The 27058-nt window shown below is 57.1% G+C and overlaps 1 protein-coding gene across 7 annotated transcripts in view; it reads left to right on the forward strand.

The window, feature by feature from the left end:
* Positions 1-27058, forward strand: part of PLEC (plectin) — a 128025-nt gene that overhangs the window by 12233 nt on the left and 88734 nt on the right. For 4 of the 7 annotated variants that reach the window (XM_053245047.1, XM_053245049.1, XM_053245050.1 and 1 more), the window contains one exon: positions 14098-14302. In XM_053245047.1, coding sequence (XP_053101022.1) covers positions 14098-14302 — 205 coding nt within the window. Of the gene's footprint in view, positions 1-1189; positions 1456-1762; positions 1932-14097; positions 14303-27058 lie in introns of those variants that run through there. The other 3 variants (XM_053245053.1, XM_053245052.1, XM_053245054.1) reach the window with 3 other exon arrangements.

A 27058-nucleotide genomic window follows, 5' to 3' on the forward strand; every position in this document is an offset into this window, starting at 1 on the left:
AGCAGTCCCCGCCTGCAGAGCTGACAGTGGGCTGTGGCGGGCGGGGGGTCTTTGCGAAGCTCTTCCTCCCCGCCTCTTGCCACGGAGCGGCGGCCCCCAGCCGTCCTGCCCCTGCCCCGCTCACTTCTATAAGGGGGGGGTGCAAGGTGGAAAGAGAGGGGCTGGGCTGGGGGGGCTCAGCGGAGCACTCGGTGCCTCCTGTTAAGAAGGCGCATAAGCAGCGGCAGACTATGGGGCCGCCCCTGCGGCTTGTGCCTCCAGCGGAGCCGGGTTTCCAAGGAGGAGAATGGCATGGCTGGGGGGGGGGCGAGGGAGCTCAGGAGCCCCCCCCCCGGAGGCCCTCAGATCATCCAGGGGCGGGGCGGCAGCCCGTTGCAAGGGGGGCACCCCAGGGCGGGGAGGACGGGCGGGCCCCTCTCCGCAAGCAGCACCTAGGAGGCGGCGGCTGCTGCTGAGGCGGACCGTGGCGGCGGCGGCGGCGCGCTCTGGAGGGCAGCTGGCGCTTGCCTGGCTGCTGCAGCCGCAGAGCAGGAGGGCGGCGGGGCCCGGTCCAGGAGGCGCCCGACGAGGCTCCCCGGCTAGGGCAGTCCTGGCTGGGGTGGGGCCGGGCAGCCGCGTCGTCTGCTGCTGCTGCTGCTGCTGCTGGGTCTGGCCCCCGTCGGCCAGGCCCCACCCGGCTGCGGCTGCGGCTGCTGTTGTAGACCATGAAGACGCAAAACTATTATGGGGCCTGCCTCTTGCTGGGCTCAGGGGCCCCTGGCTCGCCGCGGGGCCCCTGAGCCCAGCAAGAGGACTCCCGGCTTTGCGTGCGGAGCAGCTGCCGCCCCGCCCGCCCTTGGCGCAGGCGGCCTGCTGCTCCTGCCCCGGGCAGCCCGCCTGCCAGGACCGTGTGTGTGTGTGTGTGTGTGTTGTGTGCGCGCTGGCAGTGGGCGGCCGGGCTCCCTCCCTCCATTGTGTGCGGCTGAATGGGGGCCCTTTCCCTGCTGCTGCTGCTGCTGCTGCCACCAGCTTGCGCTGCCCTGGTTAATAATTCATCAGGCGGCGGCTGCTGCCGGGTGGGTGGTGGCTGGGGAGGCGAGATAGACACAAGCTCGCTACACACACACGCACACGCCCTGCAGGAGCTGCAGTGCTGCTTCGCTGGCTGAGGAGGAGCAGGAGGAGGAGCCTGGAGCGGCGAGGGGGGAAAACACTGCCCCCCCGCCCCCTCTTCGTGCTGCTGCTGCTGCTGCTAACGCGCAGAGCCCGGCTTGCGCGCTCCTCTGCCTGACGCCTGCCAAGCAAGGCTGCTGCTGCCGCCGCCGCCCCCTCCCCATGCTGCCCGCCGCCGGGGGCCGGCTGCTGCTGGTGGTGCTGCGCGCCCTGCCGGAGGGCCTTGCGAGGTAGGCAGGCAGGCAAGGCGGGCATGCTTCCTGGGGCGGAGAGCGGCAGGGCACAGGCAGGCGCCCAGACACGGTGAGTGGCCCTGCTCGGCCTGTGCCCAGCTGGGCTGCTGCGGGCGCCTTGCGGGGGATGCCGCTTGCCTGCCCGAGGCGGGGCGGAGGCGGCCGTGGGGTGCCTGCCAGGATGCTGCTGAGGCGGGGAGGAGGGGAGGGTTCCCTCTGGCGGGCGGGGGGGGGGGGCGCTGAGGGCTGGGCTGGGCGTCCTCCTGGCGGCCCTCTGCAAGATGGCAGAGCGAGAAGCGGCATGCTGTGTTGGCGGCCGAGCGCGGGGTGGTGGTGGATGGGCACCGCCGGGCTGCGGGGAGGAGCTGCTGCCTGGGGGGCGCCCAGGGCGGCTAGGCTGGGCAGGTGCACCGCTTTCCACCCACGTGCTCCAGCCTGTTGGGCTGGTTCTGCTGGCCCCCGCCCTGCCCCATGCAGGCTGCCCTGTCCGGAGGCAGCTGGCCGGCCTGGAGCTGCTGGGCCCCACTCTGAGGAGGAAGCAGTGTGGTGAGTGGGGGGGGGGAGCTAGGGGGCTGGAGGCAAAGGGTCCCACACAGAGGTGGGGCAGGGAGGCCCAGGCGCTGAGCCTCGGGTGGGATGGGGGGGGTTCTGACTGCACCTGTGTCTGCTGTATCCGATTGGTGCCCACGAAGCTGTCTCTATGGCAACGGAGAGGTGCTGGGTGCCAGGCAGAACTGGCGCTGTCAGATCAGGCCTCAGCTCCCCCTTCCCTCCTCTGGAGGAAGCCATGCTGGGCCCCTTGAGCCTGGGGGAGGCTGAAGGGCCTGGCTGTGTGGAGGGGGAGTGTGTATTTGTGCGCGCATCTGCTGAGGCAAAGGGAGGCAGTGAGGTGGGCTGCACTGGAGGACTCTGGACCCCCTTCCTGCTCAGAAGGCCCAGTTGCCCCTCAGCTGGTGCCCGCCCCCCAAGAGCCATAGGCCTGCTGGCAACTCCCTTGCTACCCCCATATAAGAACATCTTGGGTGCCCTCTTCTGCTCCTTTTCTGGTTCTGTCAAGCCCTTTTTGAGATATGGCGACCAAACTGAACACAGTATTCTAAATGTGTCGGCTCCGTGGATTTGTATTGTGTTATTAGCCATTTTATTGTTGGTCCCCTTCCTAATCAGGGGCATAACTATCATAGGGCAAGGGGAGACAGTTGTCTGGGGGGGGGCAGAGGCAGGCCACATGACTGACTCCCCCAGCCGCGCGCACCCACCCGGGCTTCCTTCCGTTGTATTCATCCTCCAAAGTGGATGTGAGTGTTAAGACCTGGAGCGACCAGAACAGCAGGTCTTTCTCTAGTACCATTCAATGACTTGCATCGTCCACAATTGACAAAACCTTAAAAAAAAAAAATTAGGATGATTGTTACCACTATTCAGCCTCATTTAAGACTTCTTTACTTCATGAGCTGAGTTTCTGGGGGGGGGGGAGCATTTTAAAATCTTGTCTCTGGGCCGACTCCAACCTTGCTACGCCCTTGTTCCTAATGACCCCCAATATGGCATTTGCCATTTTGCCGCTCACTCGCCCAGTTTGGAGAGATCCTTCTGGAGGTCATCACGTTCTGTTTTGGATTTTACTACCCAAACATCATCTGCAATTGGGCCACTTTAGGAACACAGGAAGCTGCCTTCTACCGAGTCAGACTATAGGTCCATCTAGCTCAGTATTGTCTACACAGACCTGGCAGCAGCTTCTCCAAGGCTGCAGGCAGGAGTCTCTCTCAGCCCTCTCTGGGAGATGCTGCTGCCAGGGAGGGAACCTGGGACCTTCTACACTAGGGATGTGCACCGGACCGGTCCAGGGCCATGGTAGAGGCCTCCAAACCGGTCCGGATTGGGGCCAGTCCGGCGGGGGTGAGGTATGGAGCTTTAAGGGTGGGGGGGAATACTTACCCCTCCCACCGCTTTTCCCCCTCCGGCGCTCGATTTTATTGCAAAGTTTTTGGGGTGGCAGCGTTCCTCCCTGCCGCCCCTGCCCCTGTTGTTGCCCAGCAAAACAGGAAGTTGAGTATATGTACGAGCCCCTTGCAGCGTGTGTGCGCTGCACACGTCACATGTTGTGCTGCCGCCCCAAAAACTATGCAATAAAGTCGAGCGCCGGAGAGGGAGAAGCAGCGGGAGGGGTAAGTACTACCCCCCCCCCCTTAAAGCTCCATATACCTCCCAGTGCCGGACCGCGCCTTTGTGGTTCCGTGCACATCCCTATTCTACACTCAAGCCTGCAGGTGCTCTTCCTAGAATGCCCCCCTCCCCTCAGGGCAATATCCTAACAGTGTTCACATATGTCTCCCATTCAAATGCAAACCAGGGGGGACCCTACTTCGCAAAGGGGAGAATTCATGCTTGCTACCACAAGACCAGTTCTCTTTTGCTGCTGCTGCTTACCTGTATTTCTAGATCACTTATGAATAAATTAAAAAGCCCTGGTCCCAGTAAAGATCCCTGGGGGAGCCCACTTCTTTCTTCTCCACGTTGTGAACCATCTGTTCCTACCCTCTGTTTCCTATCCTTAAGCCAGTTACTAATGGACGTGTCCCCTTATGCCATAGCCTTTGATGAGGGGTTCTGTCAAAAGCTTTTTGAAACTCTAAATATAGGATGTCAGTGGGATCATATCTTTCCACATGCCTATTGACACTGTCAAAAAATCTCTAAGACGTTAATGAGGTTTATCTTTGCAGAAGCCAAGCTGATCCTCCTTCAGCAAGGCCTGTTCTTCTATACGTTGAACACCATTATCTTTAATCCATCAGTTTACCTAGAACAGATGTTAAGCTAACTGGCCTGTAACTTCCTGGACGCCGCCTGGATCTCTTTTTGAAGATTCATGTTACACTAGCTACTTTCCTATCCTCTGGGACAAAGCCTGATTGTAGGAACAAGTTAGAAGTGTTTTGCTAGAAGAGCAGTAAATTTATATCTGAGTTCTTTAAGAATTATTTGGTGGATGCCATCTGGTCCCGGTAATTAATCTTTGTTAATCTTCAGTTTTTCAATCTAATTCAGAACATCATCTCTTGTCATTTCTCTGTAATTTAGTTCTTCAGGCTCTGTCCCTAGGAAGTTCAGTTCAGGTGCGGGTATATGCTCAGTATCCTCTGCTGTGAAGACAGGTGCAAATAACTCATTCAGCTTCTCTGCAATCTCCATGTACCCATTAATATTATCTCTTTCCCTCCCTTGCCATCTAATGGTCTAACCGCCTCCCTGGCAGGTTTCCTGCTTATGATGTACTCAAAGAAGCTTTTATTATGCCCCTTGATGTTTTTGGCCATATGTTCCTCAAATTCTCTTTTTGTATCTGTTATTGTCTCCTCACCTTTCTTTTGCCAGAGTCTGTGTTCCTTTCTGTTTTCTTCATTGGAGCAGGACTTCCAGTTTCTGAAGGAAATCTTGATGATGATGATGATGATGATGATGATGATGATGATGATTAAAACATTCTAAAGTCCAAACTCAATGGTGGGAACACCATGCAAGCCATAAACACCTGGGCTATATTTATTTATTTATTTATTTATTTAACAAACATATTTTTACAAGAAGGTCAGCATTTTCATATTTGAGTTCTTTAAAGACTCTCAGGTGGATGCCATCTGGCCATGGCAATTTATTAATTTTTAATTTTTCTGAACAGTTTAGAACATCATCTGTCATCACCTCTATCTTGTTCCGTTCTTTAGCCTCTGTCCCTGAGAAGCTCAGTTCAGACACATGTATACACTCAGTATCCTCTGCTGTGAAGACAGATGAAAAGAACTCATTTAGCTTTTCTGCAGTCTCCACGCTCCTTAATAATCTCTTTCTCTCCCTCATTGAATGGTCCTACTGCCTCCCTGACAAGTTTCCTGCTTCTGATGCATTTAAATAAGCTTCTGTTATCTCTCTTGATGCTTTTAGCTAAATGTTCCTCAAACTCTCTTCTCCCCTCCCTTATAGTCTCCTTTCATTTCTTCTGCCTGAGTTTGTGTTCCTTTCTGTTCTCTTCATTTGGACAGGCCTTCCAATTTCAGAAGGAAGTCTCCCACGCCCCGCTTTATAGCTTCCTTGACATTACCTGTTAGCCATGCTGGCATCCTTCTGGATTTGGTGGTCTCTTCCTTTTGGGTATACAATCTAACTGGGCTTCTAGTATTGTGGTTTTGAATAAACTCCATGCATTCTGGAGTGAAGTGACTCTCTTGATTTTCCCTTTCAGCTTACTTTACACTAAACTCTTTACTCTTCTGAAATTCAAAGTGTATGTTTTGGACTACCTTGGTATTCTCTGTCCGCATGTATGCTGAATTTGATTGCACTATTCCCTAAAGGTCACTGTTCCCTAAAGGGTTGATGACACTGACATCACAGACCAGATCCTGTAAGTGCCATTCAGGATTAAGTCCAAGGTTGTCTTCTGTCTGATTGGTTCCATGACCAACTGTTCTAAGGCGCAGTCATTCAGCATGTCTAGAAATGGGCCTCTTCGTCATAAGAACATAAAAACAGCCTTACTGAATCAGGCCCAAGGGCCATCTAGTCCAGCATCTTGTTTTGCACAGTGGCCCAGATGCCGCTGGAAGCCACAGGCAGGAGTTGAGGGCATGCCCTCTCTCCTGCTGTTACTCCCCTGCAACTGATACTCAGAGGCATCCTGCCTTTGAAGCTGGAGGTGGCCCACAGCCCTCCGACTAGTAGCTATTGATAGACCTCTTCTTCATGAAGTTATCCAAACCTCTCTTAGAGCCATCCAGGTTGTTAGCTGTCACCACATCTTGTAGCAGAGAATTCCACAAGTTGATTAGGCGTTGTGTGAACGTTCTGTTTGTTGGTCCTAGATTTCCTGGCAGTCAATTTCATGGCATGACCCCTGTTTCTAGTGTTATGTGAGAGGGAGAAGAATTTCTCTCTCTCCACTTTCTCCACACCATGCATGATTTTATAGACCTCTATCATGTCTCCACGCAGTCGTCTTTTTTCTAAACTAAAAGGTCCCAGGCGTTGTAGCCTTGCCTCATAAGAAAGGTGCTCTAGGCCCCTGATCATTTGGGTTGCCCTCTTCTGCACCTTTCCCAGTTTGACAATGTCCTCTTTTAGATGTGGTGACCAGAATTGTACGTAGTACTCCAGGTGTGGCCGCACCATAGTTTTGTATAAGGGCATTATAATATTAGCAGTCTTATTTTCAATCCCCTTCCTAATGATCCCTAGCATGGAATAGGCCTTTTTCACAGCTGCCGCACATTGAGTCAACACTTTCAACAAGCTGTCCACCATGACCATCCCTCTTCTGGTCAGTCACTGACAGCTCAGATCTCATCAGCTTATACTTGGTTGGGGTTTTTCGTCCCAATGTGCATCACTTTATACTTGCCAACATTGAACTGCATTTGCCACTTTGTCGCCCACTAACCCAGTTTGGACAGATCTTTTGGGAGCTCCTCACAATCCGTTTTGGATTTCACTACCCAAAAGAGTTTGGTATCATCTGCAAATGTGGCCACCTTGCTGCTTACCCCTGCTTCTAGATCATTTATGAATAAATTAAAAAGCACCAGTCCCAGTACAGATCCCTGGGGGACCCCACTTCTTACTTCCCTCCATTGTGAAAACTCTCCATTTATACCTACCCTCTGTTTCCTGTCTTTCAACCAGTTAGCTATCCACACATGTACCTGTCCCCTTATCCCATGACTGCTAAGTTTCCTCAGGAGTCTTTGATGAGGAACATTGTCAAAAGCTTTTTGGAAGTCCAGGTAGACCATGTCAACTGGATCACCTTGATCTACACACATGTTGACACTCTCAAAGAAATCCAAAAGGTTGGCCAGGCAAGATTTACCTTTGTGGAAGCCATGCTGGCTCACTCCCAGCAGGGCCTGTTCTTCTAGGTGCTTTACAATTTTATCCTTGATGCTTTCCATCAATTTGCCTGGAATGGATATTAAGCTAACCGGCCTGTAATTTCCTGGATCGCCCCTGGATCCCTTTTTGAAAATTGGTGTTACATTTGCTACTTTCCAGTCCTCCAGTACTGAGCCCAATTGCAGGGATAAGTTAAATATTTTAGCAAAGAGGTAGGCTATTTCACATTTGAGTTCTTTGAGGACTCTTGGATGGATGCCATCCAGCCCTGGCAATTTGTTAGTTTTCAGTTTTTCCAGACAGTTTAGAACATCATCTCTCGTCTTCTATCTGACTCAGTTCTTTAGCCTCCATCCCCGAAAAGCCTGGTTCAGGAACAGGTATATGCTCAGTATCCCCTGTTGTGAAGATGGACGCAAAGAACTCATTTAGCTTCTCATCAACCTCCATATCCTCTTTAATAATCCCTTTCACTCCCTCATTGTCGAATGGTCCAACCGCCTCCCTGGCAGGTTTCCTGCTTCTGATGTATTTAAAGAAGTTTTTGTTATTCCCTTTGATGCTTTTAGCTAAATGTTCCTCAAACTCTCTTTTTGCCTCCCTTATTGTCACCTTGCGTTTCTTTTGCCAGAGTTTGTGTTCCTTTCTGTTCTCTTCGTTTGGACAGGCCTTCCAGTTTCGGAAGGAAGTCTTCTTCCCTTTTATGGCTTCCTTGACGGTACCCGTTAGCGATGCTGGCATCCTCCTGGACTTAGTAGTACCTTTCCTCCTTTTGGGTATACAATCTACCTGGGCTTCTACAATCTACCTGGGTTTTGAGTAAACTCCATGCACTCTGGAGCAAAGTGACTCTCCTGATTTTCCCTTTCAGCTTTCTTTTCACCATACTCCTCATTCTGGAGAAGTTTCCTCTTCTGAAATTCAAAATGTCTGTGTTAGACTTCCTAGGTGATTCTCTCCCCGCATGTATGCTGAATTTGATGGCACTATGGTCACTGTTCCCTAAAGGGTCGATGACACTGACATCACGCACCAGGTCCTGGGTGTCACTCAGTATTAGATCCAAGGTCACCTTCTCTCTGGTTGGTTCCATGACCAACTGTTCTAGGGCACAGTCATTTAGCGTATCTAGAAATGTGACCTCTTTGTCATGACCTGACTGTGAATTTACCCAGTCTTATGTGTGGGTAATTGAAGTCACCCATGATTACAGCCCAGCTTCTCCTTGACTCCTCCCTGATTTCCTGCTGCAACTCCCAGTCACTGTCAGTGTTTTGATCCAGAGGGCGATAGCACGTCCCCAGTAGCACGTTCCCTTTCCGGCCTTGTATAGTCACCCACAGGGTTTCTGTGGAGGTCTCCAGTCCACTTAGGTTTTCTAGCTTATTAGGTTCTATCCCTTCTTTAACATACAGTGCTACCCCATCCTCCAAGGCGCCCCTCCCTGTCCTGTCTATAGAGTTTATACCCAGGGATAACAGCGTCGCACTGGTTCTCACTGTTCCACCATGTTTCTGTTATGCCCACTATATCTATTTCTGCATTAGCAACCAAGCACTCCAGCTCACCCATCTTGGCTCGGAGGCTTCTGGCATTGGCATATAAGCACCTATACACTGAATCTTTCACCTGATGTATGCTATTCCTTTGTCTCTTTGACCAGCTGGCACAGCCTTCTGTCTGCTCTTTATGCAGTTCTGCTCTGTGCCCTTCTGTTTTATCTGAATTCGTTGCACCCTCACACTTTAAAAGATGGCTTTTGCCAAACGGGATACTGCCCAGCTCCGGTCAGCTATTCCCCAGGCATCATTTTAAAAGCTGCTCTGGAACCTTTTTGATTTTAAGCGCCAGCAGTCTGGTTCCATCTTGGTTCATAGGAACATAGGAAGCTGCCATATACTGAGTCAGACCATTGGTCTATCTAGCTCAGTATTGTCTTCACAGACTGGCAGCGGCTTCTCCAAGGTTGCAGGCAAGAATCTCTCTCAGCCCTATCTTGGAGAAGCCAGGGAGCTATTGAGTCGACTGCACATTTTATTCTTTACTGTGACCTCTACAGGGATGCCCGTTTAGATTTTATCTCACCCTTGTTGAAGTCTTTTCCTGGCCGCTCAGATGACTTTTATCTTGATTTATTACTGACTAAATTTGATAGTATGAGTACTAACTCTGTGGCCAAGTTTTGTTACGTTGCATGTAAGTTGCGTACTACTATTTTATGATGTTTTATTCTCTTTTTCCTTTTTGCTTGTGTTTGTTCTGGTCATTGATCGAAATAAAGCTTGTACTTCTTCTTCTGAACTCGAAACCTTCTGCTCTTCCCAGAGCGGCTTCATCCCCTGAGGGGAATCTCTTGCAGGGCTCACACATCAAGTCTCCTATTCAGATGCAACCAGGGCAGACCCTGCTTAGCTATGGGGACAAGTCATGCTTGCTACCACAAGACCAGCTCTCTTCTCCGGGTGCAGCCCGTCCCTTTTGTTCAGGCCTTGCTTACCCCAGAATGTAGCCAAGTGCCTAACAAATCCAAACCCCTCCTCCTGGCACCAACGTCTCATCCATGCATTGAAACCCCTCAGCTCTGCCTATCTCACTGTACCTGCGCGTGGAACAGGTAGCATTTCTGAGAATGCTACCTTCGGGGTCCTGGACTTCAATACACTACCTGTCAGCCTAAATTTGGCTTCCAGGACCTCCCGACTGCATTTCCCCACATCGTTGGTGCCGACGTGCACCACGACAGCTGTCTCCTCCCCAGCACTGCCTAGGAGCCTGTCTAGACGCTGCGTAATGTCCGCAACCTTCGCACCAGGCAGGCAAGTCACCGTGTGGTCAACAGGCGGGTCACAAACCCCTCTCTCTATCCCCCTAATGATCGAATCACTAACTACAAGGAGGCCCCCACCCCCCAGAGGAGTACCCCCTGTGCGAGAGGATATGGGCTCATCATCCACGGAAGGGGTCCCTTCTAAAGGAGTATTTCCCTCTTCCTCAGACCGATGTCCTCCTTGCCCAAGACCTTCATTCTCCCTGACAGCAGAGGAGCTACCAGCCCTGGAGTGGGATGCCTCTATCACATCCCTGAAGGTCCCGTCCGCCTGCCTCTCTGTCTCTCTGAGCTTCTCCAGATCTGCCACCTTGGTCTCAAGGGAACGAACTTGCTCCCTGAGAGCCAGGAGCTCCTTGCACCGAGCACACACCCCTGACTTCTGCCCATGGGGCAAATAGTCATACATGTGGCACTCTGTGCAATACACTGGGAAGTGCCCCTTCCCCTGCTGACCTTCTGTCTTCATACTGTTTTAGTTGGCTCTTTACAGTATTTAGAGATAGTTTATTTCTTTTTGCAACTCCCAGTCACTGTTGGCGTTTTGATCTGGAGGGTGAGAGGACATTCCTAGTAGCACATGTCCTTTCAGTCCTTGTATTGTCACCCACAGGGTTTCTGTGGAGGACTCTGGTCTTCCTATGTTTTCTAGCTTGTGAGATTGTATCCCCTCTTTAACACAGAGTGCTACTCCACCCCCAATTCCCTCTTCCCTGTGCTGGAAGGGACCTTGGAGGTCTTCTAGTCCACCCCCTCTATCAGAGCAGGAAGTGACTACACCATCCCGGAGAGGTGGCTGCCCAGCCTCTGTTTGCAAACCTCGAGTGCAGGAGAGCCCTTTACAAGCACATGGAAGGCTTATCTCTCTGTGAGTCTAGTTTTTTCTCGCTCTATGAGGTCTCATGCTTTCCAATGGGAGAGTTTCTCCAGGTTTTCCAGGGAGGTCATGGTTTTTTCCTGGGGTTTGGGTTTTTTTTTTGGTAGTCTGGGCAAGGTCTGGGGCCCACCTGCAAAAATGGTGTCTTTCTTTCTTTCTTTCTTTCTTTTGTGGTTTGGTTGGGAGTCCCACTTCCGTGAGCTTCTATGAGACCCAGGATGGCTTGGCTCGCTTGCTAAAGAGAGCTGAGGAGGCTCACAGGTTTGTTCCCTGTGCTGCAGCATTTCCTCCCCTCCAACCTGGAGGGAAGTGGAGCTTGTCCAAGTGCTGCTCTTTGTGGGTCTGTCGTGTCCCTCCCCGCCGCCCGGCCTGGACTCCTGTGTCCCAGCCGCTGCCTCGGCTCCTGGCTCCGGACAGGCACCTCCTGCGTGCCTCAGGGTCTCTTCTCTCGTGATGTGCCCTGCCTGGGGCCCGGCGGCTGCAGAGATGGAGGCCAGGCCGGGAGCCCCCGAGGCAGCTGTGCTGGGTGCGCTGCTGGGCATGGACGGGGGGGGAGGCCCCCCAGAGGTGGGTGTCCTGGGCAAGGGAGGTCTCTGAAGCCCATGCAGCCGCCCCCCCCCCCCACCTGGTCCTGCCCCCACCCCACCCCCTGCTCAGGCAGACCAGGGCTGCTGGTGGTCCTCTTGGGCTTCTTTCTAGATGGGGAGCTAATCTAGAGGGTGACTCCTTGGGGGCAGGGAGGGGCGAACGTCTCCCCCCACCCCCACCGCTCTGTAAACTGCTGGGTGAACTTGTTTCTGGAAAAGCAGCCTATAAATACTTCACGTGAACCTCACGGTCTTTGGAAGCCCCCCCCCACACACACACACCCCTGAAAGGCATGCAGCTGTGTGTGTGCCTTAGAAGTCAGAGCTTCTCCCAGCCTCAGGCGCTGTCGGCCAGGAGTCTGGGAGCGGTTTCTGTCCCTCCGTGGAGCCCGAGTGGAGACCTCCCAGGCCAAGAGGGGGTCAGGCAGGCTGTGGGAAGGGGGCTTGGTGGGGCCGTCGGGGGCCTGACTCTTGGCCACGGCGGGGCTGCTGCTTTGAGCCGGGTGGTGTCTGGTGGCACCCAGAGGTGGGGGGGGCATGGCTACCAGTGTGTGTGTGTGTGTGTGTTTGTGTGCCCTGTTGAGCCCATCCTGGCCTCTTCCTTGTGGGAAGACCTGGCCAGTGGTTTTGCTGCTCCTGGGCTCTGACTGTCTGAAATATTTAGGGCTGGGAAGTGATCTTTCCTCAGCCCCCAACTGTTCAGGCGGCACTCTCTTTGTTTGTGCTGACCTTCTCTTCTCCCTCCCACCCCCACCCTCCATAGCAAACTGTGGGATACCTTCCTTCCCACATTGGGAGCAGAAGGTTGGGCAACTCTCTCTCTCTCTCTCTCTCTCTCTCTCTCTCTCTCTCTCTCTGCTGCTAGCTTAATTTCCATCTTTTTTATTGTGTTGCTAATGGGGTCTTAGTTGTGCTGTTGTTTTTCACTGTGAGCTTCTCCTTGTGCAGTCAACCGAAAGTTAAAGCAGGAGAGAAACTCTCTAAAAGAAGACCTTCCGGGCCACCCAGGGGCTTGGCTCACTTCCTGGAGCTCTTCTGGGGCTCTTTGCTCAAGTGGTTGCAGGGGCAGCTCTTCCAAGATGGCAGCCATGCTCCCTTTGGGGGTATTGGTTGGCCTGCTATGGGGCTGGCCGGGCAATGGGGCCTGGCCTTAACCAGGCCTCTTCTGTCTCTTGGATTCTCCAGGGAGAGAATACCAATCTCCTTATACAAATCTATAGTGTGGCCACATCTGGAGTACTGCATAGAGCTTTGGTCACCACATCTTAAGAAGAACATTGTAGAACTGGGAAAGGTGCAGAAGAGGGCAACCCAGATGACCAGGGGCCTGGAGCACCTCCCTTCTGAGGCTAGGCTACAACACCTGGGGCTCTTTACCTTGGAGAAGAGGCGACTAGGATCGAAGTGTATAAAATGATGCATGGAGTGGTGACGGTGGACAGAGGGAAATTCTTCTCCCTCTCTCACTACACTAGCACCAGGGGTCTCCCCATGAAACTGAAGGTTAGGAAATTCAGGACCGACAAGAGGAAGTCCTTTTCCCACATAGTGCATGGGATGTGGTGATGGCCACCAGCTTGGATGGCTTTAATAGGGTCTTAGATAGATTCATGGTGGACAGGTTCATCACTGGCTACTAGTCTGGTGGCTGTGGGCCATCTCCAGCCTCAGAGGCAGGATGCCTCTCAATACCCGTTGCAGGGGAGCAACGCAGCAGGAGAGAGAGGGCAGGCACAGACCTCCTGCTCTGGCCACTGGGGTGCCCTGGCTCCAGACCGGTGTGCCCAGACAGTCTCTGGGATCAATGGGCCCGCTGGGGTGTGGGCAGCGGAGGGGGCGGCGGCGGCAGTGTCTCCCAGGGCCTGGCAGGAGCTCTGGGCCTGCCCGCTTCTGGTTCTCTTCCTCACAGCCACCAGCAAGGATGGACGGATGGGAATCGGGGCTCCACTCTTGACCCACACAGCAGCCTGCGGGTCAAGCGTGGAGGGACTGGGCTTCTTCTGCCGTTCTCCTTGTGTGTGTCTTTGGTTTGCCAGAATACAGCGTGAAGAGACTCGGCGGCGGCGGCTGCTGCTCCTCCTCCTCCTCTGCCCTTGTATTTTGTATTTTTATTATTTATTTATTAGATTTTATCTCCTGCTCTTCCTCCAAGGAGCCCAGAGCAGTGTAAACAGTAGGTTAGGCTGAGAGCGAGGTGGCAGCAAGGCTCATGGCTGAGTGGGGATTTGAACTCGGGTCTCCCTGGTCCTAGTCCAGCTCTCTGACCACTGCACCACGCTGGCTCTCTGATGGATCTCCTTGCTGCTGTGTCTCGTGTGCAGTTTTGAATGTCTTCACTTGTCTTCTTGGTCGAGCGCAGGGGCGTCGCTGTAATTGCGCAGATGGGTCCCAAGAACCCGGGCCCCCAGCTCCACCCTCCCTCCAAGGGGCCACAGGGAGAGGGGTGAGCACAGGGTGGGGGCCCCCTGCTCTCCTGGAGCCTGCCTGGGGCCTGGGTCTGCAGTGACGTCTGGGGTGGTGTCTCCTCAGGAGGTGATGTCTGCCCGGCGGAAGGAGAAGCCGCCTCGGATGGCTGAGGAGAGCTCCAGCGGGGGCAGCAGCGGCTCCCCCAGCCCCGGGGACACCCTGCCCTGGAACCTGCCCAAGCACCAGCGCAGCAAGAGGACCAAGGCAGCCTCCAGCAACAACGGCACGGTGCTGGACCCCGCCGAGAGGGCCGTCATCCGCATCGCAGGTAGGGGGGAGCAGCTGCGGGGGGGCCTCCCTCTCGGGCGCCGGGGGCAGGCGGGGGCTGCTGGGCGGGTGCCAGTGGTTGGCTCTTGCGCTGGTGTCTGTGCTCGGATTTGGGGGTGGGCAGGGGGGCCGTGGCTGGCCGCCCTTGGCCCTGGTTTCCACCCTCTCCTCCTTGTGAGGGCCCCAGGAGCTGCCCCTGCCCCCCCCCGCTGTAAGAGGGAGGAGCTGGAATGAGGGCATGGCCTCCTGCCTCTGCTCCCCTCCCCTTGTGCCGTATCCGCACTGTAAGCCTCTCAGGGCAGGGACCTGTCTTCTCATGCTTTGTAGAGTGCGTGCGCATGGATGGCGCTGCTGCCCTAGCCGTCGTTGCCCTCTTCACGGAGGCATTTCTGTCGTCTTCTCTGCTGCCACAGTTGCGCGTGCTCGGCAGAGACGTGGAGTCCTCCAGCTGGGCTGGGTTTGTGGGCTGGGGGGAGGCCTCCTCCTTGGTGGACCCGTCTGGGCACTTGCCTCTGTCTGGAGCGCAGCTGCAAAGCCTTTCTGGCGCCAAGGGGTTGCCGCCACCCCTGCCTGAGCCCAGAGGCCATTCTGGGTTGCCAGAAGCAGTTGGGGACCCCCCTGCTCCCCCCCCCGGCCGGCACAGACCCACTTCCTTTTTGCTGTCTGAGCGAGGGAGTCTTGCATGGGGGGGGGGGGGTGAGGAGGATGGTCCTTGCCTCTAAAAGCTTGTGTCCTTCGTCTTCCAAGAATCCTGTGCATTAAAGCGCCCCTCTCCTTCTGAAATGAGGGCCACATATACGGTTGCATGACGGGGGCATCAAGCTCACAGAGGCCGTTTCCTCAGGTGGCAGATTTCAGGATGCTGCTGCTGCACCAGATCCGCCCCCCCCCCCCCGCCAGCCGCCTGTGCTGTCTCTTCCCCTTGCTCTTGCCAAGGCAGAGCAGAAGAGGAAGGGGGAGGACACTCTCTGGCCTCTTTTCCGCTTCCCCTGGAGGGGGGGAGGAGGGGGGCCATGCTTGGGGGCATTTGGTGCCCGGGGTGGGGGAATAGCGCCACCCCGGGGATTTGGCATGAGGGGGGTTGCCTACGTTGCATTGCCAGAATGAGGGACACAAGTTGGGGAGGGGGCTGGCTGGGGGTGTCTGCAGTGGTACTCAAGCGCCTGCGTATCATTGATGTAACTGAATTCTATGCTCTTGAATAATGCCAGCATTGTTATCATTTAGGACATATTCAAGTTATGGCACTTTTCAACCAGAAACGTCTCAAAATAAGAAGCTGCTCGCCCCACCACCAAAATGAGGGACCGACACTTCATCCCTGAAATGAGGGACAGTTGGCAACCCTACATGCTGGGGGTGGGGCTGGGCTGGGCTGGGCTGGGCTGGTGGTGGCATTCAGTGCGGGCCCTTCAGGTGCCCAGAGGCCATGAGCTGCCCCTGCCCGATGGGCATTTGGGGAAGGGGGAGATTCCGCAGCCGGGGCGGCTGGGGGCGTGTCCTGAAGCCCTCCAGCATCAGGCCAGGGTGGGCTTCAGGGCAAGCCGCTGAGTGGCCGGCTGAGTGCTGGTGAAGGCGCCGGGGGGGGGCAGTTAGGAGAAGCGGGGAAGGCATTTCCTTTTCTGCCCAAAGTGGTTTCTTTCTGCCCCGCTCCTTACCTGGCTCCAGGTAGCCGCCCAGGTGACCCTGAGCTTTCTGCAGCAGAGCTGAGCTACAGTGCTGTCAAGAGCAGCCCGGCCCAAGCAGGATTTGTCTCCTTGCGCCGGAGTGAGCCTGCCCCAGAGCCAGCCGCGGAGCTGCCAGCGGGTGCCAGGCGGGGGCGGGGGGGGCCTGGGCTCCATCTTGGGCATGCCCGGCCGGGACCCTGAAGCCTGTGAAGCCAAGCGGAGGAGAGAAGAACCGAAACAGAAAGCTGCCTCCCGCTTCCGAGGACGTGGCTTGATTTATTAAATTCAGAGGCCAAATCCGGGCCGATGTTTGGAGGAGGTTCTGGAGACGCGTCTCGATCCCACAGCGCTTCCGGCAGGCCTTCTCAGCCGTGGGCTGAAGGGGATGATGGGAGCTGGAGTCCAGCATCAGCTGGAGACCCCAGGTTGAGGAGCCCTGCCTTAAGGATGGGGGGGGCGGCACGCTCCTCTCCCTCGTGCAGGCCGAGGCATCTCCCAGAGGGCTCCCTCTCTGTGGCCAAAGGACCTCTGGAGGATGCAGCCATTCACGAGTGTCCGTTCCTGTTTCTGCTCCGGCAGCAGGAGGGCAGGTGGTCTCCAGTGCCGTGGCTCAGGGGCCGTGGCTCAGGGGAGGGGCAGGTGGCAGCCGGACAGCAGAAGGGGCGGGGCGTGGAGCGGGTTGTGCAGGGCGCTTGCGGAGAGTGGGGCCGGTGGGAAAGCCGGTGGCTCCAGCAGGAGTGATGGACACGACGGGAGGATGTTGGACTGGAGCCGGGGATGATGGGAGCTGTAGTCCGAGGCTTCCAAGCCCTGTCAGAGGATCTCCCGGCCTCCCGTGTTTGGCTGCTGCCTTTCTGCACAGCGTCCGCTCTGCCTGTGTGTGTGTGTGTGTGTGTGTGTGTGTGTGTGTGTGTGCTGCTCTCTGTCCATTCTATGCATTTCCAAAGCAGCTTACAAACACAACACTACGATACAATAAAACCAGAGTGGGGGCTCGTGAAACGGCAAATGACTCTTGGCTGAGGAGCCCCTTGTGGCTGGCTGGTGAGGCAAGGGGCCCAGAGAGCTCTCGCTGCCGCCCACTCTGGGACCCTGCGAGCTGCTGCTTTGGGCCGGGGGGGGGGCGTGTTAGGCTGCAGAAGTGCTTCCCAAAGGCTCCTTCTGCTGCCAGCCTGTGCCTGACCTGGCTCCTGTGTGGCCTGCAAAGCTGCTTGTCTCTGGCCTAAGACTTTGTCCCGGGGTGGGGGGCAGGCGTGTGCAGGCCTTGTGCATGTGGAACTGTTTGCTGTCGGGGTGTGTGTGTGTGTGTGCGTTTGGTGGAGATGGCGCTGTCTCCAGATCCTCCAGCTGCTGCCCAGTCACGGCTCTGCCTGCCTGCCTGCCTGCCTGCCTGGGGCTGCTTGTCTTGGGCAGAGGTGCCGGTGGGGCCAGGCCTGGGGAGTCTGGCTGCTTTCCAGGCACAGCGGCTCAGCTGCATCCCTGCGCGCATGCGCACACACACATACACACACACCCGGCGGGGGCGGCAGCAGCAGCAGCAGCAGCAGCGTCTCCTCCTAACAAGCCGGTGGGGTGTGTGTGTGTGTGGCAGTGCCAGAGGAGGCGCAGCTCCTTCTGATTCCCACCAGCAGCTCAGGTTGCTCCTTTCTCTCCCAAGAACCCCACTGCCTGTGGGCTGGCTATTCATCAGGGAGAGCTGCACAGTGGCCCAAGCAGCTCTACCTGATGAATGGCTCGCCTGCAGGCAGAACAGCTCTCGGGCTCACCAGGGGGGGCTGGAGGGCTTGTGAGTCTGGAGGGCCCCTCTACGTGGGGCAGACGCTTGGCCCTTGGCTGTGGGTGCTACCCTGCAGTGACAGCAGCCTCCAGGAGGGGGCGCCTGCAATGCAACGCCCTGCCATTTCCAAGGGACTTAATGGGTCCTGAAGGCAAAAGGTGGACCTGTTAGCAAACAGGGCAGGAGTGCAGTGGGGCAGGGGGCACCCTCGCGGGGGGGGGGGAGTCTGTTCTGCAGAAGAGGGTGCGACCCTTTGGGTCAGAGCAGCACGCCTGGGGGGGGGTCCTTGGGAGGACCCATCTCGGATCCTGGATCCTGGGCTGTGCAGCCTGGTGCAGCAGGCGAATTCTTATTGTTGTGCCCAGCCCCCCCTCCCCCCGCCCCCAGGAAAAGGAAGGAAGGAAGGAAGAAGGGGGAGGAAGAAGACGCACCACCCAAACCCCAAGGTAGGGAGTAGGGGGGAGTTCCCAAGGATGCGGGATGACTATCAGTCCTTGCCTGGCGGGTTTGGAGTGGAGGGAGGGCTTTGCCTGCTGGGGACTCTGCAGTGACTGAATCAAGGGCCAATTGCTCTTTGGGGTGTCCTGTAATGGGGGCGTCCCCCCCCTCCTCCTCCTCCTCCTCCTTCCCCGTCTCTGCTGGGCCTCTCCCCGTCCAGGCTAGGGGGGGGCCTCCTCGTGCCTTCCCCAGGGGCAGGGGGTGGGGCTCTCCCTCTGGTCCTCCTGCAGAGTTAGGCTTTCTGCTTGTGGCCCATGCTGAGCTGCCCTGAGGTCGCGGGGGGGGCGCAGGGGGGGCAGCCCTCTGGCCTCCTCAGCCCAGCCCTCTCATGCCTGCCCGTGGTCAGTCAGTGTGTTTGGGGAGGGGGGCGGGGGGGCACAAAATGCCTCCCGCCTGTGTGCTCCTGTGTGCTCCACTCCAGTCCTCGGGGCGTCCTTTAGCCCCTGCAGGGAGGAAAAGTGGTTGGGATGCGGGGGGGGGGGCTTAGCCTTTAACCCCTGCCGCCTCCAGCTAGCTAGAGCCTAGAAGAGCTGCTCTGCGGAGGGCAGGCTGGACCCTGCTCCGTCCCCCCACAACCAGCCCTCTCCCCCCCCCCACATTCCGGGAAATGTCCCAGTGGTTGCTGGGAGCTGTAGTCCCACCACACTCTGGGCTCTCAAGTGGTGAAGCTGTCTGTGCCTTCAGCGCTTTCCCAGGATGGGGGGGGGGGCCCGTTCACCTGGGGAGGGAGGCTCTCCCATCGAAGGAGGGCTCTCTGCCCTGGAAAGCGGGCTGCTTAGCCCCCACCCCACTGCATGTCTGTTTTGTATGCAAGGACCTTTGGGTGGGGCTGGCGGGCTGCTTAGTGCAGAAGAGATGGGGGGGTGCAGAGCACCAGTTCCCTCCTGCAGGGGCTGCAGCTCCCCTGGGGGAGCAAGGGGGCTCGGCTTTCCTCAGGAGGTCTGAGGGGGCTGCGCTCCTCTGTGTCTGCCCCCCCCCTAACATTTCCCCAACCTCCATCTCTCCCCCAAGCTGCGGTTGATCTGGTTCAACAAGGAAGGTCCTTGCATTTTTCTGCTGTGGGGCTCATCTGGGGGGCAATTTAGATTGGGAGAAGCTCGAGGGGGAAGGTGAAACCCCCGCCCCCAGTGCCAGGGCTTCAGTCCACTTTGCCCCACCCGCTCAGCTCCTTTTCAGTTTGGTGCCCTCCAGCTGTGTCCTGCAGAGCCTGGCCTTGGGGGTCAGGGCTGGGAAAGAAAGCCTGGCCCTCTCCCTGGGGAGTTGTTGCCCTTCGAGCAGACATGGGGAAGCTGGATGGCTCAGTGGCCCCTCTCCTCCCGGGCATAAGAGGGTTGGGCAGCCCTTTCACAGCAGCGTCCAGACTTGCAGGCTGCCCTTGAGAAACAGCTTTTCCCCTTTGATTCTGCTGCCGGTGCCAAGGTGGCCGCTTGGGTCCGGTGTGAGGGCAGAGTTGAGGGTGCTTTGAATGGGGGCTGGGACCCGGACCGCCTCCCCTGCTGATGGCTGGAGGTGATCGTGGGGAGCAGATGGGGTGGGTCCGGCGGGGAAGGCTCATCCCTGGGCTGTGGTGCAAGTCAGGGGTCGCTGTGCCTCAGGAGAAAAGCTGCCTGCCTCCTGCGCTGGGAATGGCCGTCTTCGTCACTGGCCTGGGCGGCAGGAAGGCTTCTGTGAGCAAAATGCACCCTCCGGTCCTCATGTGGGAAACATCCACCAGGGCACTGTGCGGGGAGGGGGGGGGGCAGGCTGAGGGGGAGCCCAGACTGGCAGCGCATGGCTGCTGGACTCCCCGCCACCTGCTTCTGTCTGGATGCATCTGTGCGGTGTGGGGGCATTCCTGGGAGGACCGGGCGTGGGGTGGCTCATTCACCACTTCCCCGCAGGTTAGGCTTGACAGTATTGTTACAAAGGCAATACAGCTTGCCCGCCTGGGCTTACTGCTATCTCATTAGTCTGTAATTAACACATGTAATTAGCTGCCACAAAACGTGGGCATGGCCACTGGCTTTCCCAAAGGAAATGGCAATTGGGTGCAGAGGAGAGAGTGGTGCCTCCGTGGCTCCTAGTCATGGGGAACCTAAGAACATCCCAGCTGGATCAGGCCCCTCAAGGAAGCCCATCCAGCCCAACGTCCGTTTCACACAGTGGCCCACCAGGTGCTTCTGGGGAGCAGCCCACAGGCAAGAGGTGAAGAAGGCAGGCCCCCTCCCCTGCAGCTGGTATTGAGAGGCATCCTGCCTCTGAGGCTGGAGGTGGCCTGTAGCCACCAGACTAGTAGCCACTGATGATAGCCCTGTCCTCCATGAATCTGTCCAAGCCCCTTTCAAAGCCATCCAAACTAGTGGCCGTCACCATGTCCTGTGGCAGAGAATTCCATAGATTAATTGTGTACTGTGTGAAAAAGCACTTCCTTCTGTCAGTCCTAAATTTCCTAGCCATCTGCTGCATGGGATGACCCCTGATCATGGAGAGGAGAGCAAGCATGACTTGACCCCTAAGCAGGGTCTGTCCTGGTTGCATATGAATGGGAGACTTGATGTGTGAGCACTGCAAGAGATTCCCCACAGGGGATGGAGCCACCCTGGGAAGAGCCTCTGAAGGCCCCAAGTTCCCTCCCTGGCAGCATCTCCAAGCTCGGGCTGAGAGAGAGATTCCAGCCTGCAGCCTTGGAGAAGCCGCTGCCAGTCTGTGAAGACAATACTGAGCTAAATGGACCAATGGTCTGACTCAGTATAGGGCAGCTTCCTATGTTCCTATCATCTTCGTTGCCCCCTTCTGCACCTTTTCCAGTTCTTCAATATCCCTTTTGAGATATTTATTTATGTGTTACATTTATATACCGCTCTTCCTCCAAGGAGCTCAGAATGGTGTACATGGTTATTTTTATTCTCACAACAACCCTGTGAGGTAAGTTAGGCTGAGAGATACATGACTGGCCCAGAGTCACCCAGCGAGTTTCATGGTTGAGTGGAGATTCGAACTCGGGGTCTTCCTGGTCCTAGTTCGACACTCTAACCACTATGCTATGCTAGCTCTCTACATGTCAGATTTAGTTACCAGAACTGCACACAGTACTCTAAATGTGGCCGCACCATAGATTTGTACAAGGGCATTATAATATTAGCAGTTTTATCTCCAATCCCCTTCCTACTGATCCCTAGCATGAATGTGCCCTTTTCACAGTTGCTGCACATTGAGTTGACACTTTCAACGAGCTGTTCACCACGACCCCAAGATCCCTCTCCTGCTCAGTCACTGACAGCTCAGATCCCATCAGCATATATCTGTATATGTGAAGTTGGGTGGTTTTTTTTGCCCCAGTGTCATCACTTTACGCTTGCCAACATTGAACTGCATTTGCCGTTTTGTTGCCCACTCACCCAGTTTGGAGAGATCTTTTTGGAGCTCCTCACAATCTGTTTTGGATTTCACTACGCGAAAGAGTTTGGTATCATCTGCATATTTGGCCACATCGCTACTTACTCCTGCTTCTAGATCATTTATGAATAAATTAAAAAGCACTGGTCCCAGTACAGATCCCTGGGGGACCCCACTTCTTACTTCCCTCCATGGTGAAAACTCTCCATTTATACCTACCCTCTGTTTCCTGTCCTTCAACCAGTTATCAGTCCACACATGAATGAACCTGTCCCCTTATCCCATGACTGCTAAGTTTGCTCAGGAGTCTTTGATGAGGAACTTTGTCAAAAGCTTTTTGGAAGTCCAAGTATATTTTGTTGACTGGATCACCTATATCCATGTGGAACGCGCTTCCTAACAAAATTAGAGTTTCCCCTTCGCTGAATGTTTTTAAGAAGAACCTAAAAACATACTTGTTTAGTCAGGCTTTTAGATTATAGATTTAAAGCCTCAGTTTTAGAGTTTTTGTGTTTTAAATTGTTTTAATTATGTTAATGTTTTAATTGGTTTTATATTGCAAACCTCCCAGGGACTTTTTTGTATGGGGTATATAAATATACTTACTAAATAAATAAATAAAATGCCTGTTGATACTCTCAAAGAATTCCAAAAGGTTAGTGAGGCAAGACTTGCCCTTGCAGAAGCCAGGCTGGTTCTCCTTCATCAGGGCCTGTTCTTCTGTATGTTTAACAGTTTTGCCCTTAAGTAGGCTTTCCATCAACTTACCCAACACAGAAGTGAAGCTAACCGGCCTCCTTCCTGGTAGACATTCCAACTGAGCTTCTAGTGTTGTGGGCGTGAATAAGTCCCCTGCTTTCTGAAGTGACTTGACCCTCCTGACTTTCCCTTTCCGCTTCCTTCTTTCCAGTCCCCTCGTTTTTGAGTTTCCTCTTCTGAAGTCCAATGCATCTGTGCTGGACTCCTTTGTCAGTGCTCCACTCGCATATAAGCAGAATTGGATCATACGATGGTCATTGCTCCCCAGTGTGTCTGCAACTCAGACATCTTGCACCAGGTCCTGGGCACCACTCAGGATTAAGTCCCAGGTTGCCTTGTCTCTGGTTGGTTCCATGGCCAACTGTTCTAAGGCAGAGTCATTCAGCATGTCTAGAACAGGGATTCTCAACGTTGGGTCCCCAGAGGGTATTGGACCTCAACTCCCATGATCCCCAGCCCCCGTGGTCTTTGGTTGGGGATTATGGGAGTTGAAGTCCAATAACAGCTGGAGACCCAGCGTTGAGAATCCCTGGTCTGGAGCATCCTCCGACAATCCCCGCACGTGCATTTGTCTGTGTGAGGGGAATTGACGCCGCCCATCATTACCGCTCTGTCTCTCTTTGACGCCTCTCTGATTTGCTTCGCCAACTCCAGGCCACTCTCAGCGTTTGATCTGGAGGCTGATAGCACGTCCCTCGTAACACGTTTCCTTCCAGTCCTCGTATTGTCACCCATAATGATTCTGCGGAGGACTCTGGTCCTCCTGGGTTTTCTAGTTTGTTGGGTTGTATCCCTGCTCCACCCGCAATCCGCCCCTCCCCGCCCTTTCTGTAGAGCGTCTCCAGGCATACCCGTGTCCCAGAGGTTCTCCCCGTCCCACCAGGTCTCCATTCTGCCCGCTGTATCTGTGTTTTCATTAGCAGCCAAGCACTCCAGCTCCCCCATTTTGGCTCGGAGGCTTCTGGCCTGACCCAGCTGCCAGGCTCCTCCTGCATTCCTGGGGGGCAGGCAGGGGGTTTCTCTCACAGCTCCCCATATGACTGACCCTGAGGCAGAGCTGAAGTGGGGAAAGGAAAGGGGCACTTGGTGCTCTGGGGCAGGCCCAGCCCCCAGACTCAGCGGTCTCCTCCTCCTGTGGGTCTGGGAAATCCCCCCCCCCCCGTGGCCATCTTGGTGGGCGCTCCCCGCATAAAGAGCAGCCGTCTTTTCCCTCCAGACCCCCCCCCCCCGAGCGAGCGAGCGAGCCCCAGGAGAGGCACTGCAGAGTCCCCACAGCCTGGGCCGCCACTGGCAGGGAGGAGGGGAGCCCCCTTCTCTGGAGGAGGAGCTGAGAGGGGGCCGGTGGGAGCGGTGCGGGGAGCCTGAGCTGGCCTGGCTCCCCGCTCAGTGCCCTTGGAGGGGGGGCCGCGCCTGGCAAGGGCTGCTGTGCGTGCTGTTCCTGTTGGGCTCTGGGTCACCTTGCAAGCCCGGCTGGCATCTCGGAGGGACATGGCGGGCGCAGGCAGAGAGAGACCCCAACCGCGGCTCTGGCTCTGGGCCCAGCACTCCTGCTCCTGGGATCTGCAGGGGGCGACTAGCAGGGGCACACGGGGGGGGGGCTGGAGGGCAGCCGGGAGGACGCGGGGGGGGGGCTGCTGGCTCAGGACTCTTCTGCTCACTGCTGGAGCAGCTGGAGGCGTCTTGAGCGGGGGGGGCTCTGGCAGGACAAAGCAGCCTCCAGGAAGAGGTGGGCCGACCCGGACCCCGAGGGTCTCCTGCCTCCAGCTGCTTCCCAGTGGGTGAGGGAGGAACCCTGCAAGGGGACAAGGGCAGCCACACTTCCAGGGGATATTTGATCCGGAGTTCTTGGCTACTGCTCTGGGTGGCTCCAGGGCAAGATAGATGCCTCCGAATCCCCCCAGTTGCAGCCGCAGGGGAGCAGCAGCAGCAGGAGCAGGGGGGGGCCTGCCTCCCTCCCTCCCTCCCTCCCTGCCTCCCCCCCCTCTTGCCTGTGGGCTCCCCAGAGGCTGGGCTCTTCTGAGGGCCTTGTGAGGAAGCAGGCAGGCCTGCGGATCCCTGCAGTTGCCCTTGGCTGTGCCTTCCCCCGAGGAGGAGGAGGAGGAGGAGAGGAGAGGAAGCGGGCAGCTGAACTGCAGCCAAGTGGCCATCCAGGGGTGTGCTTGAGAGGGAGGGCAGCCGTGGGGCTGGGTGCCAAGGCGGGGCAGCTGTGGCAGGGGCTTCCCCCTCTTCCTCCTCCTCCTGCTGTGCATCTTCTGGTGGGGAAGGAAGGTGCCTTCCCCTCCTCCCAGCCAGCCTCCCCACTTGCTCCCTCCTCGCCTGGGGCCAAAGGTTAGGAGCTGATCATGCCTCTGGAATGCCAACAGGGGCCTTTCCGGCCGAGCCCTTTGATCCTCCTCAGAGTCCAGCGTGATGTGGGTGCCAACAAGTCCTCCTTCTTCCTCCTCCTCCTCCTCCTCCTCGCCCCTGGCGGGGACCCAACTCTGCTTGGCCAGTTGCGTTGGCATCCCGTGCGCGACCCATGGCGGCGAGACCTTGCCACGGGCTCCGAGGCCCCGGTTTCCCTGGCAGGGTCTCCCTGGCAACCCCAGGGCGGGCGGGCGGGCTCTCCTTTTGCTTCCTGCACGGGTGGGTGTCCCCTCCACAGCTCATAACTGCCCGAGGGTAGAATCCAGCCCGAGCTGAGCCCTTGGGAGAGACTCCAGCATCGTGTGGGGCTGGGGCAGCATCTCTGCGCGTGGGCAGAGGCCACCCAGCTGCCATGCTGCCTTTGCTGCACAGGAGCCCTTTCTGGGCCTGGAGCTGGCAACCTCCTTGAAGGGAGGCTGTGCTTCTCGGGCATGGATCCTCCTCCTCCTCGATGACCGCTAGCAGTGCCTCTACTCACAAGTCCCCCTGCCAGCCTTCAAGCCCCCAAGCTAGGGTCTCCTCCTGGGCCCGACAGGTGGCCCTTGAGGTCTTTGGGGTAATGCCAGAGCTCTGCCACCAGCCCGGGTCCAGGGCGGGCTCTGTGATGGGCAGGCTCTGGGAGGGGCCGGGGGGGGTGCTCCGGAGGGCAGCCGGTTGGGGTGGGCGGGCGTGTGTGTGTGTGTCAGGATCAGGCCTGCCGAGGAGGCTGGAAGAGGAAGCCGGACAGAAGCTTTGCTTTTCCTCCTGTTGTCTTCCTCCGGCTTGCTCTTCACTATTTTGTTCTCTGGGGGGACGGGGGTGGGGGCTCCCCTCCTCTCCCCTCCCCTCCGTGGGAGACTCGGGCGCTGCTCCCCGCGGGGGGTGTCCTGGGCTGACACAGAAGGAGAGGAAGGCGGGATCTGGTCGCGTGGTGACTCTGTCCCTGGAGGGTGCTGGGAGGTGAGGGGTTTTGCACAAACCCAGAGCAACCCACAACTGGGCTCCGGGGCCCGCCTCCTCCCTGCGGGCTCGCCAGCCTTTTGCCTCCCTGGTCTCCGGTGGTCAGGTGGGGGCACATCCCTGCCTTCAGCTCCCGCAGTGTGGCGCGGCGGGTCAACCTGCTCCTGTCCTTGTGTGTGGGAAGGGGTCGGTCTGGGAGCTGCTTTTGGAGGCCTCTTTGGGGCTCCTTGGAGGAAGAGCCTTGGCTGCCCCCCAGCTCTGCTTTCCGCTGGGGCTGGGGAGGCTGGCCTGGCTGGCGCCTTTGGGGGCAGCACGGCTGGGTGTGGCGGTGCCTCCTGGGAGGAGGCGCTGGCAGCGGAGACTTTGACCCACCTCCGCCCTGCCCTCGCCCTGGCGCCGGCTGGGGTGTTCTGCTGCCCCCATGGCTGCGTCAGCAACTTCTTCCAGACGTGCTCGGGCTGGGCTGGGCTGGGCTGGGCTGAGCTTTGCCCCCCCCCCGCCACTGGGCAGCTGGGGCTGAGGCTGGGGCGGATGGGGCCTTGCGTGGCCTCCGCCTGCCCCCGCTTCTGCCCCAGGCGTGAGTCCCCAGAGGAGCTTCTGGGACAGGGCTGTGGCTCAGCGTCCTCCCTTGGGAGCGTGGCGTGGCGTGGCGTGGCGCTGGGGCCTGGCCTGGCTCTGCCTGCCTGGCTGCAGGGCGAGACTGACCTCGGTGCCCGCTGCCTGGGGCCCAGAGGGGGACCTCGGGGCCAGCTCAGGGCCGGGGCTGCCCTGTGCCCACTCGCTGCTTTGCCCCAGCCATGCCAGCTGGGCTCCGGGGAAGGGCTGTGGTCGAGAGGCAGCTGAGCAGCTGGCTTGGTGCAGGCTGGTCAAGCAGCAGCACAGAATGACCCCTCTCGCTGCCCGCCCGGTGTGCGTGCAGGACTCCTCTTCCTGGGAGGCCAGGACCGGCGGTGGGTGGGGCGATTGGGTGGCCGCTTGCGTCAGTGCTGGGGCAGCTGTGCTGAGTGCAGGAGGAAGAGGAGGAGGAGGAGGAGGAAGGATGGCCGGGCGGGCGGGCGGTGGGGGCCTGGCGTGGCTGGCCTCCGTCTGGAAACAGCCCTGGAAGCTGCCAGAGAGAGCCCTTTATAAATACCGGCTGCTCTCATTGCTTGCAGGGGGCAGGCCAGGCTGCTTGGCACAGGAAAGCCCCACATGTCCCCGTCTCTCTCTGGGCTGCAGGGAAGAGAAGCTCATGTCGCCTCGGCGGAGGCGGGGGAGAACCAGTCGCCGGCCCACCCACCCACTCCAGTGACACTGGCGCTACCTTCGGCAGATGGTCAGGGAGGCTGCACTAGAG

Source organism: Hemicordylus capensis, chromosome 4, assembly GCF_027244095.1.
Source record: "Hemicordylus capensis ecotype Gifberg chromosome 4, rHemCap1.1.pri, whole genome shotgun sequence".
Classification (NCBI taxonomy): domain Eukaryota; kingdom Metazoa; phylum Chordata; class Lepidosauria; order Squamata; family Cordylidae; genus Hemicordylus; species Hemicordylus capensis.